At 41.3% G+C, this 17,273-nt stretch overlaps 1 protein-coding gene across 4 annotated transcripts in view; it reads left to right on the top strand.

Annotated features, from left to right (window-relative positions):
• The window catches only part of Lrig2 (leucine-rich repeats and immunoglobulin-like domains 2), a 69,329-nt gene that overhangs the window by 38,072 nt on the left and 13,984 nt on the right, over positions 1-17,273 (top strand). For all 4 annotated transcript variants that reach the window (XM_017590916.3, XM_006233083.5, NM_001107710.1 and 1 more), the window contains 4 exons: positions 889-960; positions 1,219-1,287; positions 14,891-15,054; positions 16,532-16,852. In XM_017590916.3, coding sequence (XP_017446405.1) covers positions 889-960; positions 1,219-1,287; positions 14,891-15,054; positions 16,532-16,852 — 626 coding nt within the window. The remainder of the gene's footprint in view (positions 1-888; positions 961-1,218; positions 1,288-14,890; positions 15,055-16,531; positions 16,853-17,273) is intronic.

The following is a 17,273-nucleotide window of genomic DNA, read 5'->3' as shown; positions in this document are numbered from 1 at the left end:
GAGTAGTACAATCAATCATGGGAGCTATCTGGGGAGCCAGTCTAACAGGAAAAACATTCTCCCATGAAACATTTGAGATCTCCGATGAGAGAGATTTCTCAAAAGATTCATACTTGTCTGAACATCTTTAATCTGACTATCTTTTATTAAAGAGAGAAATGGAGAACTGTGAGGAAATGAGGGAGAGGAAATAGTATGATCAAATGTGTAATGTGTGAAAATTAAAATAAAATTTTTTTTCTTTTTTTTTCGGAGCTGGGGACAGAACCCAGGGCCTTGCGCTTGCTAGGCAAGCGCTCTACCACTGAGCTAAATCCCCAACCCTAAAATAAAAATTTAAAAGAAAAAAAAGAGAAGTGGAGGATTTAACCTCACTTGGCATAGGCAAGCCTCCAGTCTTTTAGTGGTTAGGATGAATGTTCAGAGGATGTCCGTTGAGCTCTGAGGTCTCAGTAGATGCTTTCATGTTGTGCTTTGTATTAATTATTAAGTTCATAACTGTCTTAAAAATGCTTGCTTTCATTAAGCCAGCGTGTATAATTTTTCCCTTAGTTGTATCTCAGTAAAGCCATTAAAGTGGCTAAAGGGATGGCTCTGAGGTTAAGAATGTGTGCTGCTCTTTCAGAGGGCCTGAGTTTGGTTCTTAGCACCAACATTAGGAGACTCAATAAGCACTCATAACCTCCACTCAGGGGATCTGATAGTCTCTTCCGCCTTCTGCAGGCACAGCACTGAACATGTACATACATACTTCTCCCCCCAACAAATACATACAGACACATAACTAAAAAATAATTTTTAAATGTGCATAATACCATAATGCTGCAAGCATTTAACACAATTATATGTCATATAGATAAATATTTAATGATTTTAATTTTATTTCAGAATCTTGCAAGGAAACCGGATTAAGTCAGTTACACAGAAAGCGTTCGTTGGCCTTGAATCCCTTGAGTATCTGTAAGTATTTCATATATATTTACTCACTGTATAATCTTCGTGCTGGCGTGGTGGTGCCTGCCTTTAATCCCAGTCCTTAGGAGGCAGTGGCAGGCAAATCTTTGTGAGTTTGAGGATAGCCTGCTCTACATAGCAAGTTTAAGGCCAGCCAGGGTTGCATACTGAGACTGTATGTCAGTAGGTGTTAATGAGCATTTAAGCATTTATGTAACTTCATTGCAGAAATGGTTACTGATGTTGCATTTCTCTTGATTTCAGAGATTTGAATAACAATGCTATAATGTCTATCCAAGAAAATGCTTTTTCTCAGACTCACTTAAAGGAACTGTAAGTAATTTTTTCTCTTTTGTTAGTCTCATTGTATATAAAGTACACTATTTGTGTGCCTGGTGCTCACAGAGGCCAGAGGGGATCATTAGATTCTCTGGAACTGGAGTTATGGATGATTGAAAACCGCCATGTGGGGGATGAGACTTAAACTGACTGTTTTGGGAAGGTCAGACAATGTTCTTAACCAGTGAACCGTCTCTCCAGTCCTTTATTGTCTATAAAGTGAAGAAGGTGCCTCAGATGCTTCAGAAGCATGGGATTAGGCAAGAGATAGAACAGTGTTAGCACTGAGTCATTTCAGTAGTGCTGTCATTCAGAGATAATCCAGCATTGTCCAGTCAATGTGCGACCACATGAGTGCTGCCTGTGTTCACACATAGGAAACCTTAGCACCACTTCTGGGCTCCAGTGTGGATTTTATTTTCTTTCTTTTTTTTTTTTAGATTTATTTATTTATTATATATGAGTACACTGTAGCTGTCCTCAGACACACCAGAAGAGGGCATCGGATTCCATTACAGATGGTTGTGAGCCACCATGTGGTTGCTGGGAATTGAACTCATGATCTCTGGAAGAGCAGTTGGGTGCTCTTAACCGCTGAGCCATCTCTCCAGCCTCGGATTTTACTTTCTAGACTGTCTGAAACGTGTGTCTCCAGTTCTTACCCTATGATGGGGTTAGGGTGGGTAACAGCTGATTTTGTTCTTTGTGAAATTGATCTAGGATTTTGTGTTAGTAATTTTAATGTGTTTAAACTACTAAGGTGTTCAGAAAATTTAAATATTGCGGTAGAAAAAAGGTAATGTTTTATACTTTTCCCCCCATATAATTTAAAAAATATGGATGTGTGTTTTGCCTACATGTATGTCTCTGTACCATGTGCATGCCTGGTACCTCTGGAGGCCAGAAAAGAGTGTCAGACCCTCTGTAATTGGTGTTGTAGACAGTTGTGAGCTGATATGTGGGTGCTGGAAACTGAACCCAGATCCTCTGAAAAAGAAATGCTTTTAACTGCTGAGCCATTTCTCCAGTACTTCCTATATAATTTTTTAAAATTGCTTTTAAAAATTATTGTATGAGTATGAGCCTTAGTTTATGTAAGTATACTACATGTATTCATGTGTGAGTTCAAGGAGATCAGAAGAAGGCATCAGATCATCTGGAACTGGAGTTACAAATGCTTGTGAGCTGCATTGGGAGTGCTGGACCACAAGTCCAGGTCCTCTGTAAGAGTTCTTAATTGCTAAGCCATCTCTCCAGACTCCTAAAATTGGTTTTATTGATTTAGAGAGTTTTCTGAGTGAAGGAAGTTAACCTGGGAATTCTTACTAATTTAAACTGGTGTTGGAAAAATCAGTTTATTTAAAATGCCTCAGCTAGGGCCTACTCAAATGACATGCAGTAGAATGAGTTCATGACAAGACAGTGATAAAAATGAAGAGAAAGCTTTTAGAAACTTTTATAATTTGATATTATGACATCTTTGTATAGTTTTTAAAAGTCTTAGTTTTGGGCCAGTGACATGGTTCAGTGGACAATGGTACCTGCCATCAAGCCTCACAGTCTGACTCCTACAAGTTGTCCTCTGACCTCCACGTAAGGGCATGGCACATAACCAGGTGTAATGGTGCACACCTTTAATCCAAGTACTTGGGAGGCAGAGGCAGGCGGATCTCTGATTTCAAGGTCAGGCGGCTCTGCATAGTGAGTTCAGGATAGCCAGGATCATATAGAGAGACCCTATCTCAAAAAAAAAAAAAAGGGGGGGGGCTGGGGGTTTAGCTCAGTGGTAGAGCACTTACCTAGGAAGCGCAAGGCCCTGGGTTCGGTCCCCAGCTCCGAAAAAAAGAACCAAAAAAAAAAAAAAAAAAAAAAGGTATGACATGTATGAATGCCTCCCCCAGCCTCCCAGCACGTTTACACACATATATGGTAAATAAAAATTTAAAAGTTATCTTGAAGTACTGATTTGTAATAGGTTGGAAAATTTAAAAACAGTTTCTTACTACAGGTCGAGATGTGTTAGAAATGTGTCTTTAAGGTTGTCTTCAGACCCTTGCTCCATTTCTTTTTTTTTTTTTTTCCGGAGCTGGGGACCGAACCCAGGGCCTTGCGCTTCCTAGGTAAGCGCTCTACCACTGAGCTAAATCCCCAGCCCCCCTTGCTCCATTTCTTATAACCTGTCACATAGGCAGATTGCTTAGCTGGAGATTCAGTGTTTCTTCTCAGAATGGGAGTAGTGGTTCCCTAGGGTCATGTGACAACAATGAGATAATTTGTTTACTAAGACATTCATTCATCCTCTATTGTGTACTGTATTGGAACATGGTCTCTGTTGTTACTTCATATTATATTAAGAAAGTTTATTCTAAGGACGATCAAGAATTAAAACAGTAAGGGCCAGGGATGTAGTTTGGTTGGTAAGGTGCTTACTTATCTAGCATGTACAAGGCTCTGCACTTTATTCCCCAGCACTGCAAAACAGTAACAAAAGTAGAATAAATAGATGTAGACATGGAAGGTTTTGAGAGAGCGCTGAGCACTGATCCAAGGCACATAGTAAAAATCAAATTGAAAAGCTCTCAGGGAGAACTTTCCCTCGGGATGGAGATCCTCTAACTCCAAAGACCAGACCGAGACACCACAGGATGCAATCAGCAAGAGGATTTGGTTTATTGTCGGGATACACAGGCACAGGCACCTGCGGGCGCTTCAGTCACTCGGGGGACTGGCGCACCCCACGGAACCAAGGATGGGCTTTTATAGGATTTTGGGGAGCAGAAGCAAGCATACAGAAGCAGATGCATGGTTACAGGGATATAATTGGTGGATTCTAATATGGCAAGGGTTTAGCCCGGGGGCAAGTTTCCTAGCTACCTTCCTGAAACATAACGACTGACTCGGCCCCCCCAAGGGTTCAGCCTGGGGGCAAGTTTCCTAGCTACCTTTCTGGAACATAACGGCTGACTCGGCCCCCCACCAGGGTGTGGGACCTCTCCCGGGGCTTTTCTCATTGTCAGGTGCTCAACTGCAGTCGTCCTGTTGCCAGGCCTTCAACCAAACACATCTTGCTTGGCAGCCGCTGTGTACTCAGTGTTCTTTTTTTTTTTTTTTTTTTTTTTTTTATTAACTTGAGTATTTCTTATATACATTTCGAGTGTTATTCCCTTTCCCGGTTTCCGGGCAAACATCCCCCTCCCCCCTCCCCTTCCTTATGGGTGTTCCCCTCCCAACCCTCCCCCCATTGCCGCCCTCCCCCCATAGACTAGTTCACTGTGGGTTCAGTCTTAGCAGGACCCAGGGCTTCCCCTTCCACTGGTGCTCTTACTAGGATATTCATTGCTACCTATGGGGTCAGAGTCCAGGGTCAGTCCATGTATAGTCTTTAGGTAGTGGCTTAGTCCCTGGAAGCTCTGGTTGCTTGGCATTGTTGTACTTTTGGGGTCTCGAGCCCCTTCAAGCTCTTCCAGTTCTTTCTCTGATTCCTTCAATAGGGGACCTATTCTCAGTTCAGTGGTTTGCTGCTGGCATTCGCCTCTATATTTGCTGTATTCTGGCTGTGTCTCTCAGGAGCGATCTACATCCGGCTCCTGTCGGTCTGCACTTCTTTGCTTCATCCATCTTGTCTAATTGGGTGGCTGTATATGTATGGGCCACATGTGGGGCAGGCTCTGAATGGGTGTTCCTTCAGTCTCTGTTTTAATCTTTGCCTCTCCCTTCCCTGCCAAGGGTATTCTTTTTCCTCATTTAAAGAAGGAGTGAAGCATTCACATTTTGATCATCCGTCTTGAGTTTCGTTTGTTCTAGGGATCTAGGGTAATTCAAGCATTTGGGCTAATAGCCACTTATCAATGAGTGCATACCATGTATGTCTTTCTGTGATTGGGTTAGCTCACTCAGGATGATATTTTCCAGTTCCAACCATTTGCCTACGAATTTCATAAACTCGTTGTTTTTGATAGCTGAGTAATATTCCATTGTGTAGATGTACCACATTTTCTGTATCCATTCCTCTGTTGAAGGGCATCTGGGTTCTTTCCAGCTTCTGGCTATTATAAATAAGGCTGCGATGAACATAGTGGAGCACGTGTCTCTTTTATATGTTGAGGCATCTTTTGGGTATATGCCCAAGAGAGGTATAGCTGGATCATCAGGCAGTTCAATGTCCAATTTTCTGAGGAACCTCCAGACTGATTTCCAGAATGGTTTTACCAGTCTGCAATCCCACCAACAATGGAGGAGTGTTCCTCTTTCTCCACATCCTCGCCAGCATCTGCTGTCACCTGAGTTTTTGATCTTAGCCAATCGCACTGGTGTGAGGTGAAATCTCAGGGTTGTTTTGATTTGCATTTCCCTTATGACTAAAGATGTTGAACATTTCTTTAGGTGTTTCTCAGCCATTCGGCATTCCTCAGCTGTGAATTCTTTGTTTAGCTCTGAACCCCATTTTTTAATAGGGTTATTTGTTTCCCTGCGGTCTAACTTCTTGAGTTCTTTGTATATTTTGGAAATAAGGCCTCTATCTGTTGTAGGATTGGTAAAGATCTTTTCCCAATCTGTTGGTTGCCGTTTTGTCCTAACCACATTGTCCTTTGCCTTACAGAAGCTTTGCAGTTTTATGAGATCCCATTTGTCGATTCTTGATCTTAGAGCATAAGCCATTGGTGTTTTGTTCAGGAAATTTTTTCCAGTGCCCATGTGTTCCAGATGCTTCCCTAGTTTTTCTTCTATTAGTTTGAGTGTGTCTGGTTTGATGTGGAGGTCCTTGATCCACTTGGACTTAAGCTTTGTACAGGGTGATAAGGATGGATCGATCTGCATTCTTCTACATGTTGCCCTCCAGTTGAACCAGCACCATTTGCTGAAAATACTATCTTTTTTCCATTGGATGGTTTTGGCTCCTTTGTCAAAAATCAAGTGACCATAGGTGTGTGGGTTCATTTCTGGGTCTTCAATTCTATTCCATTGGTCTATCTGTCTGTCTCTGTACCAATACCATGCAGTTTTTATCACTATTGCTCTGTAATACTGCTTGAGTTCAGGGATAGTGATTCCCCCTGAAGTCCTTTTATTGTTGAGGATAGCTTTAGCTATCCTGGGTTTTTTGTTATTCCAGATGAATTTGCAAATTGTTCTGTCTAACTCTTTGAAGAATTGGATTGGTATTTTGATGGGGATTGCATTGAATCTGTAGATTGCTTTTGGTAAAATGGCCATTTTTACCATATTAATCCTGCCAATCCATGAGCATGGGAGATCTTTCCATCTTCTGAGGTCTTCTTCAATTTCTTTCCTCAGTGTCTTGAAGTTCTTATTGTACAGATCTTTTACTTGCTTGGTTAAAGTCACACCGAGGTACTTTATATTATTTGGGTCTATTATGAAGGGTGTCGTTTCCCTAATTTCTTTCTCGGCTTGTTTCTCTTTTGTATAGAGGAAGGCAACTGATTTATTTGAGTTAATTTTATACCCAGCCACTTTGCTGAAGTTGTTTATCAGCTTTAGTAGTTCTCTGGTGGAACTTTTGGGATCACTTAAATATACTATCATGTCATCTGCAAATAGTGATATTTTGACCTCTTCTTTTCCGATCTGTATCCCTTTGATCTCCTTTTGTTGTCTGATTGCTCTGGCTAGAACTTCAAGAACTATATTGAATAAGTAGGGAGAGAGTGGGCAGCCTTGTCTAGTCCCTGATTTTAGTGGGATTGCTTCAAGTTTCTCTCCATTTAGTTTAATGTTAGCAACTGGTTTGCTGTATATGGCTTTTACTATGTTTAGGTATGGGCCTTGAATTCCTATTCTTTCCAGGACTTTTATCATGAAGGGGTGTTGAATTTTGTCAAATGCTTTCTCAGCATCTAATGAAATGATCATGTGGTTCTGTTCTTTCAGTTTGTTTATATAATGGATCACGTTGATGGTTTTCCGTATATTAAACCATCCCTGCATGCCTGGGATGAAGCCTACTTGATCATGGTGGATGATTGTTTTGATGTGCTCTTGAATTCGGTTTGCCAGAATTTTATTGAGTATTTTTGCGTCGATATTCATAAGGGAAATTGGTCTGAAGTTCTCTTTCTTTGTTGTGTCTTTGTGTGGTTTAGGTATAAGAGTAATTGTGGCTTCATAGAAGGAATTCGGTAGGGCTCCATCTGTTTCAATTTTGTGGAATAGTTTGGATAATATTGGTATGAAGTCTTCTATGAAGGTTTGATAGAATTCTGCACTAAACCCGTCTGGACCTGGGCTCTTTTTGGTTGGGAGACCTTTAATGACTGCTTCTATTTCCTTAGGAGTTATGGGGTTGTTTAACTGGTTTATCTGTTCCTGATTTAACTTCGATACCTGGTATCTGTCTAGGAAATTGTCCATTTCCTGAAGATTTTCAAATTTTGTTGAATATAGGTTTTTATAGTAAGATCTGATGATTTTTTGAATTTCCTCCGAATCTGTAGTTATGTCTCCCTTTTCATTTCTGATTTTGTTAATTTGGACACACTCTCTGTGTCCTCTCGTTAGTCTGGCTAAGGGTTTATCTATCTTGTTGATTTTCTCAAAGAACCAACTTTTGGTTCTGTTGATTCTTTCTATGGTCCTTTTTGTTTCTACTTGGTTGATTTCAGCTCTGAGTTTGATTATTTCCTGCCTTCTACTCCTCCTGGGTGTATTTGCTTCTTTTTGTTCTAGAGCTTTTAGGTGTGCTGTCAAGCTGCTGACATATGCTCTTTCCTGTTTCTTTCTGCAGGCACTCAGCGCTATGAGTTTTCCTCTTAGCACAGCTTTCATTGTGTCCCATAAGTTTGAGTATGTTGTATCTTCATTTTCATTAAATTCTAAAAAGTTTTTAATTTCTTTCTTTATTTCTTCCTTGACCAGGTTATCATTGAGTAGAGCATTGTTCAATTTCCACGTATATGTGGGCATTCTTCCCTTATTGTTATTGAAGACCAGTTTTAGGCCGTGGTGGTCCGATAGCACGCATGGGATTATTTCTATCTTTCTGTACCTGTTGAGGCCCGTTTTTTGACCAATTATATGGTCAATTTTGGAGAAAGTACCATGAGGAGCTGAGAAGAAGGTATATCCTTTTGCTTTAGGATAGAATGTTCTATAAATATCCGTTAAGTCCATTTGGCTCATGACTTCTCTTAGTCTGTCTACATCACTGTTTAATTTCTGTTTCCATGATCTGTCCATTGATGAGAGTGGGGTGTTGAAATCTCCCACTATTATTGTGTGAGGTGCAATGTGTGTTTTGAGCTTTAGTAAGGTTTCTTTTACATATGTAGGTGCCCTTGTATTTGGGGCATAGATATTTAGGATTGAGAGTTCATCTTGGTTGATTTTTCCTTTGATGAATATGAAGTGTCCTTCCTTATCTTTTTTGATGACTTTTAGTTGGAAATTGATTTTATTTGATATTAGAATGGCTACTCCAGCTTGCTTCTTCTGACCATTTGCTTGGAAAGTTGTTTTCCAGCCTTTCACTCTGAGGTAGTGTCTGTCTTTGTCTCTGAGGTGTGTTTCCTGTAGGCAGCAGAATGCAGGGTCCTCGTTGCGTATCCAGTTTGTTAATCTATGTCTTTTTATTGGGGAGTTGAGGCCATTGATATTGAGAGATATTAAGGAATAGTGATTATTGCTTCCCGTTATATTCATATTTGATGTGAGGTTATGTTTGTGTGCTTTCATTCTCTTTGTTTTGTTGCCAAGACGATTAGTTTCTTGCTTCTTCTAGGGTATAGCTTGCCTCCTTATGTTGGGCTTTACCATTTATTATCCTTTGTAGTGCTGGATTTGTAGAAAGATATTGTGTAAATTTGGTTTTGTCATGGAATATCTTGGTTTCTCCATCAATGTTAATTGAGAGTTTTGCTGGATACAGTAATCTGGGCTGGCATTTGTGTTCTCTTAGGGTCTGTATAACATCAGTCCAGGATCTTCTGGCCTTCATAGTTTCTGGCGAGAAGTCTGGTGTGATTCTGATAGGTCTCCCTTTATATGTTACTTGACCTTTTTCCCTTACTGCTTTTAATATTCTTTCTTTATTTTGTGCGTTTGGTGTTTTGACAATTATGTGACGGGAGGTGTTTCTTTTCTGGTCCAATCTATTTGGAGTTCTGTAGGCTTCCTGTATGTCTATGGGTATCTCTTTTTTTAGGTTAGGGAAGTTTTCTTCTATGATTTTGTTGAAGATATTTACTGGTCCTTTGAGCTGGGAGTCTTCACTCTCTTCTATACCTATTATCCTTAGGTTTGATCTTCTCATTGAGTCCTGGATTTCCTGTATGTTTTGGACCAGTAGCTTTTTCCGCTTTACATTATCTTTGACAGTTGAGTCAATGATTTCTATGGAATCTTCTGCTCCTGCGATTCTCTCTTCCATCTCTTGTATTCTGTTGGTGAAGCTTGTATCTACAGCTCCTTGTCTCTTCTTTTGGTTTTCTATATCCAGGGTTGTTTCCATGTGTTCTTTCTTGATTGCTTCTATTTCCATTTTTAATTCCTTCAACTGTTTGATTGTGTTTTCCTGGAATTCTTTCAGGGATTTTTGCGATTCCTCTCTGTAGGCTTTTACTTGTTTATTAATGTTTTCCTGTGCTTCCCTAAGTGTGTTCAGGTCTTTCCTGAAGTCCTCCAGCATCATGATCAAATATGATTTTGAAACTAGATCTTGCTTTTCTGGTGTGTTTGGATATTCCATGTTTGTTTTGGTGGGAGAATTGGGCTCCGATGATGGCATGTAGTCTTGGTTTCTGTTGCTTGGGTTCCTGCGCTTGCCTCTCACCATCAGATTATCTCTAGTGTTACTTTGTTCTGCTATTTCTGACAGTGGCTAGACTGTCCTATAAGCCTGTGTGTCAGGAGTGCTGTAGACCTGTTTTCCTCTCTTTCAGTCAGTTATGGGGACAGTGTGTTCTGCTTTCGGGCGTGTAGTTTTTCCTCTCTACAGGTCTTCAGCTGTTCCTGTGGGCCTGTGTCTTGAGTTCACCAGGCAGCTTTCTTGCAGCAGAAAATTTGGTCTTACCTGTGGTCCCGAGGCTCAGGTTTGCTCGTGGGGTGCTGTCCAGGGGCTCTTTGCAGCGGCAGCAACCAGGAAGACCTGTGCCGCCCCTTCCGGGAGCTTCAGTGCACCAGGGTTCCAGATGGTCTTTGGCTTTTTCCTCTGGCGTCCGAGATGTGTGTGCAGGGAGCAGTCTCTTCTGGTTTCCCAGGCCTGTCTGCCTCTCTGAAGGTTTAGCTCTCCCTCCCACGGGATTTGGGTGCAGAGAACTGTTTATCCGGTCTGTTTCCTTCAGGGTCCGGCGGTGTCTCCGGCAGGGGTCCTGCCGCTCCTGGGCCCTCCCCCACGGGAGCCCAGAGGCCTTATATAGTTTCCTCTTGGGCCAGGGATGTGGGCAGGGGTGAGCAGTGTTGGTGGTCTCTTCCGCTCTGCAGCCTCAGGAGTGCCCACCTGACCAGGCGGTTGGGTCTCTCTCTCACCGGGTCTGGGAGCAGAGAGCTGCTGCGGGCCGGGATCCGCGGGTGTGGGACTTCCGGTAAACACAGAACGTGCCCGGTTCTAGAGAAATTCTGCTTCCGTGTGTCCCAAGCTCACCAGGCAGCTTTCTTGCAGCAGAAAATTTGGTCTTACCTGTGGTCCCGAGGCTCAAGTTCGCTCGTGGGGTGCTGCCCGGGGGCTCTCTGCAGCGGCAGCAACCAGGAAGACCTGTGCCGCCCCTTCCGGGAGCTTCAGTGCACCAGGGTTCCAGATGGTCTTTGGCTTTTTCCTCTGGCGTCCGAGATGTGTGTGCAGGGAGCAGTCTCTTCTGGTTTCCCAGGCCTGTCTGCCTCTCTGAAGGTTTAGCTCTCCCTCCCACGGGATTTGGGTGCAGAGAACTGTTTATCCGGTCTGTTTCCTTCAGGGTCCGGCGGTGTCTGTGGCAGGGGTCCTGCCGCTCCTGGGCCCTCCCCCACGGGACTCAGTGTTCTAACCTTTCTCTGAACCAGTCATCTTAAGTACAGCCTTGTAAAATGGCGTTACTGCTGCTAAGCTGGGGTCTTTCAAAATGACTAATATTTACAACAAAAATAGAAATATTATTAAAATCTGGACTCTGGGTGTGGCCAGTTGGTAAATACTTGCCTATAAATCTGGATTTATCCCCTAGCATTGCACTAACCAGGCAAGTGGTACACACCTATAATCCCAGCACTCAAGATGCGAAGGTAGGAGGATCAGAAGTTTCAAGTCATCCCCCAACCACCTGTCAAGTTTGAGATCATCCTGGGCTACATAAAACTTTGCCTCGAAAATGTTTGAAAAATAATCATTAATTACTTTTTTCATGTTACAAAAATTAGAGGGACCTTGTAAAACATTTGGACTTACTTCTAGGGAGAGCTAATTCATAAGAATTCAATTTAACTATAAATCAGTTTATCGTTTTTCTATCAGTATAATCTGAGGGTTAGCAAGAAAGTTTTAACTGTTATGAGAACCTAGTTCAATGTATATTTTTTGGGTAGTAGACAGTATAGTTTCAATGTAGAGATTGACTAGGGAGATGAACAATTAACAAGTATTTAAACAAATTTCAGATAGGCTCCTGACTCTTCTAGGCTTATCTGAGTACTATTTTTTGGACAGGGTCTTGATATGTAGACCAGGCTGACCTTGAACTTAAAGATATCTGCCTCCTAAGTGCCACTATACTCTAGCCCATCTACTATTTTTTAAAGTTAGCTTTGTCTGAAACCTTTCTGAACCTAAAAGTTTAGCAAGGATCCTCCCGTGCACATATCTGGGTATCCCTAGACACCCTAAATAACTGATCCCATTTTTCCTTCTGTACCGTTCCCCCAGGTCATGTCTGACCACTCTGGCCTGCCTTTAGCCAGAGTCTTTGTAGGTTGTTTTAGCTGGAGCCCTCCTCAGTTCTGAAGCCACCTACTGATTCTTACCCCTCTTTATCATTGGCTAAAAACTCCTGTTTGCTGTTGCCTGTAACTGGAGTTGAGCCAGCTTCTTTCCTCTGTTACAGAATTTCATTGCAGTGATCTCTGTGCTTGGGAGATGGTCTTGAACACACTCTGCCTTACCATGCTTTAGCAAGTGTCATTGAATAACTTTTCCTTTAATGGTTATGGTGTTGTGGCATGGATAGGATCAGATTCATCATTGGACCCCCGGGCCTCTCACCCAGGACTCCCAAATATACACCTTTGAAGCCTTTGTCTTCATTCCTGACTGATTGATCGGGGATCCAATGGTGAGTCAGAGTGGTGAGCCATTGCTCTGGACAAACATCAGCTGAGCTGGTAAGGAAAGATGTTGATTCTTGAGATTCTGAGTGCAGTTTCTGAGCTGGAGCACAGTGCTTGCTACACTTCATACCTGCTTGCCTGAGGCCTTCCTGGACCTCTTTCCTGAGTTTTTCCTGCCTCCCTGGTGTATTCTTTGCCCTCTGATTAGACCCTGTTGTCCTCCAGGAACTTTTCTGCCTGCACTGGAAACCCTGGCAATCACATGTTCTGCTGACTCTGTCCACTTAACTGTCCATTTCCTAATTATTGGAATTTTATTGTCCTCTTCTGGGGAACTTACGGTCTCCCTGTACTGGTTCTTCTTAAGATCACTTCCTCTGTCCTTTGAGTCTTTGATATGTCTCTGAGAATTCCCCTTCTGCATTTGTCCATCCACCCACATCAGTCCATATCCTATTTTAGCTGCTCTCCTTCCAGGTTACCTATCGTCATTGGAGATTCTCCAGACTTAATAGACCTCAAATAGCAATTGTGTGAGTCTGTAAAACGCTGGATGGAAGTATTATTTTATCTGTACTCAGATGGGCTTTGGCGATACCCAAATAGCTCCAGTGTGTCTCTGTAACCTCCCTAAGATTGAGTAGATGTCATGGCAAAATAATTTTTAAAATTTTTAATTAGCATATTATTGATTAGACATGGTTTTATTAGGATATTTTCATGCATGTATGTAATGTGTTTTGATCATATATATTCCCTATCCCATTTATCCTCTCATCCCCTAATACTTCCACTAATCATCTTCCCAAGTAACTTCACTTCTATTTTTCTATCTTTTTTTGTTTATTTTTGTGACCCAGTGAATTCCTTAGGGCTGTTTACAGAAGCATGGGCACTATATCCATGTCTATAGCACTGAAGAAAATGTCTCCCCATCTCCAGTAACCCTTACCAGTGTATAAGTCCTCAGAGGGGTCCCAAGCTGATAATCTCCTCTACAAATGTCTATGTTTCACTGTATCCTTGAGGAACATGTCCCTGTGCTGATACTACATAGTACCAAACCTACGCACACTATAAAATTACCGTGGTGGAACAATAGCGTTCACTTGTCCTTCCATGTCTTGTGCTTCTTCATCACTTGTGGGCTGGAACTTTAACAAATTAAAGAAGAGTTATTTGAACCCAAGCCTCTGTAACACTATAACAGTCATCTAATAATCAGTGTGGCCATTAAATCATTAATGGGTGACCAGCATATGCAGTGTGGATATACCAGACAAAAGGATGATTTTTCCCCTGAATGGAACGGCATAAGGTTTTAAAATGTCTTAAGTATTCTTTAAACTTGTAAAAATTTTTACTGTTTTATGTGAACAGGTAACTTACCTGCATATACATTTGCACCACATGCATACCTCCTGTTCAAGGAGAAGATGTGATAGAATGTTGGAACTCCTGGAACTCAAGATGATTGTGAGCCATCAATCATATGGGTGCTGGAAACTGAGCCTGGGTCTTCTGCATGAGAGCAACAAATGCTACTAACCTCCGAGCTATTTCTCCAGCCCTGAGTGGGGAGATTTTTATAGGTCAGGCTTGGGTGCAGTGTGCACATAAGTCTATTCTGCACACATTCAGTGGTGGGAATTCTGGGACATGGATACTCCCTAACTACAAAGACAGACTAGGAAACTAATAGTCATGTGCTCAGAAGGAAAAAAAAGAAGCTTAGATCTCCCAGATTTGGAGTTTCAGATGATTGTGGGACTTGAACCTGGGTTCTCTGGAAGAGCAGCAGTGCTCTTAACTGCTGAGGCATCTCTCTGGCTCCACAACTAAATTTTTTTTAACTTTATAGTTTTCATGAGAAATTAAGGTTACTCAGAGTCTTAATGTATGTAAATTAAATAGGAATAACAGTAACAAAAGTTCATTGGCATTTGTCTATCTTAGTGTGTGTGTGTGTGTGTGTGTGTGTGTGTGTGTGTGTGTGTGTGTGGGCTACTTGTCAGTGGGTGTCATGGTGTATATCTGGGATTGCAAGTTTGAGGCCAGCCTGGGTAGTACAGTAACTGTGTCTCAAAACAGTCCTCCCTCAACAAATTCGCACACACGCATTCCATTCAGTTGCAGTGGCTCTTTACTTGTCTTTAATTTAAAATAATTTTCTTCTCTTTGTCTTTCTGATTTTTTTATAATGCTGACTTTATTAAGGCTAATGGTCTGTTTTATTATAATTAGATGAACTTTTTTGATAAGTAAATGCATATTTTAGTAGCAGGATTTTACTGCAGAAACTAGAATGAAGCTAAAATGAAAGGCTCTTTTCCTTATTTTCCTTCTGTAGTGTTCTGAACACAAGCAGTTTACTCTGCGATTGTCATTTGAAGTGGTTGCTCCAGTGGCTGGTGGATAACAACTTCCATCATTCTGTGAATGTAAGCTGTGCACATCCTGAATGGTTAGCAGGGCAAAGCATCTTGAATGTGGACCTGAAAGATTTTGTCTGTGGTTTGTATTTCTGTTTTAAATTTTAAAAATTTTCTTAACTATTGTAACAACGAAATAAAGAGGATGAAACACCATCAACATCAACAAAAACACTCCCATGGCTACACCTAGCATGCCGTAAGGTCTTGTGCTGCTCTCCAAGTCCTGTCCAAGCCTACTTAATACAGGCCACGTTCTGTGTTCTTTGACTTAGTGTTTCATAAAGGTGTTTTTCTCACTGTTTTTTGTTCTTACTTGTTTGTCTTAGCACAAGGATTTTTTCAGTGCTGCCTTCTCATCGTTTTTGAGTGGTCATCTTCTTTACAATGGATTGAATTCTGTTTCCATTGTCACACCTTTCCCTTTGACTTTTACCTAGTTTTATGTAAAGCATACTATGTTTTGCTTGTCTGTTTTTGAGACAGGGTCTCTCTAAATAGCCCTGGCTGGCTTAAAATTCACTATGCAGACCAGACCAGATTGTCCTGGAACTCAGAGATCTGCCTGTCTCTGCATCCCAAGGGCTGAGATTAATGGTGTGTGCTACCACTCTGTCTTATACTGTATTTTTTATACTATTCCAGTTACCTTTTAAGGCACAAAGTAATGTTACTAAAAGAAGATACTGGTTTATAAATCCTATATCAGCCTCTCTCGATCCATAGCATTTTTATTTATGAATCCATAGTGTATTAGGCAGTCTTAAACCAGTTTCACCTATGTGTGTATCCTGTTTGTATTCCTCACTATTTTAGTGTTGAAGCTATGTACAAAGGACTTTTAAGTCATGTGTTTATTAGTATTCTCCATGAAAAAAAAGTTTATATTCCCATTTTCTGTGTTATATAGAAAGGATAATAGCTATTACAAACATTTTGTATATGTAGCATTATAGGACATAAATATCATATATATGGGATGATAGCATTAGAACTTACCTTGAAATTCTTATATAAGGTTTCTTCTCTCCATCCTTACCCCCACCCACTGGTAATACATAGTAAACATAGAAGAGTCCTGAGGGATGGTGGAAGAGCATAGGTGCTGAGGTCCAGAACCTGAGTTCTAGCCAACCTTCTGTCACTGCCTGACACCTTTGAGCAAGCTATTTGACTTCTGGAGTTCATTTTCCTCACTTTCAGTGAGAGATTAGACTCCAGCTCTAGAGTATCCTTCAATCTCAGCATCGCTCCTGTGACTGAAACGTACAGTGTTGGGACTAGAGTGATGACAAGGTAGTTAAAAGCACTGACTGCTCTTCCAGAGGTCCTTATTTCAATTCCCAGGACCCACATGGTGGCTCACAACCATCTGTAATGGGATCTGATGCCCTCTTCTCGTGTGTCTGAAGACAGCGACAGTGTATTCACATACATTAAATAAATACATATATCTTAAAAAAAGAAAGAAAATTACAGTGTTACAGTCTTTGTTTTAAAATTAGATTTGAGTTAAAATATGTAACTGACATGGCCACTGTTGCATTCATTCCCTTTAGATGATTTTCTGAAGCCTCAGATAAGGACACACCCTGAAAACACAGTTGCATTAAGAGGTGTTAATGTGACACTGATGTGCACTGCAGTGAGCAGCAGTGATTCACCCATGTCTACCTTGTGGCGCAAAGACAGTGAGATCCTGTATGATGTGGATATTGAGAATTTTGTTCGTTATCGGCAGCAGGACGGAGAAGCCCTGGAATATACGAGTGTCTTGCGCCTCTTCAGCGTGAACTTCACAGATGAAGGGAAATATCAGTGCATCGTTACTAATCACTTTGGTTCTAATTACTCTCAGAAAGCCAAATTGACTGTAAATGGTAAGGAATTGTGCTAGTGGACTTTTAAAATGCCTTTTTTTTTTAAACTTACAAATTTCTAGAATAATTGCCATGCCTGTCTGGCTACACTGTTGGGAAAAAGTACTTTAAAATATTTTTTACATTTAAATTATACGTCTCAATTCTAATTCAGTTTACATCTACATTGACAAGAACATTGGGTCATACCGCACATTTGGAGGGAGCCCCTCGTGTTACTGTCTCTTGATTGTGGCACATGGAAGGAGTGCACTCATAGCTTACCCCCCGCCCCAGCCTACGTTCTTCTTTGCCCTAGGAGATACTTTCCTTCCGTTTCCGTTTGTCAGAAGACATTTTTTATTCTCAGTTTCTTTCCAAAATCACAATTCTCTGAAAACTATGATTTCCTTTCTCTAATATTGTACTGTGTCCCTAGTAC

Source organism: Rattus norvegicus, chromosome 2, assembly GCF_036323735.1.
Source record: "Rattus norvegicus strain BN/NHsdMcwi chromosome 2, GRCr8, whole genome shotgun sequence".
NCBI lineage: Eukaryota > Metazoa > Chordata > Mammalia > Rodentia > Muridae > Rattus > Rattus norvegicus.
Note: the sequence above shows the minus strand (reverse complement) of the source record. Positions and strands in the feature narration are given on the sequence as shown.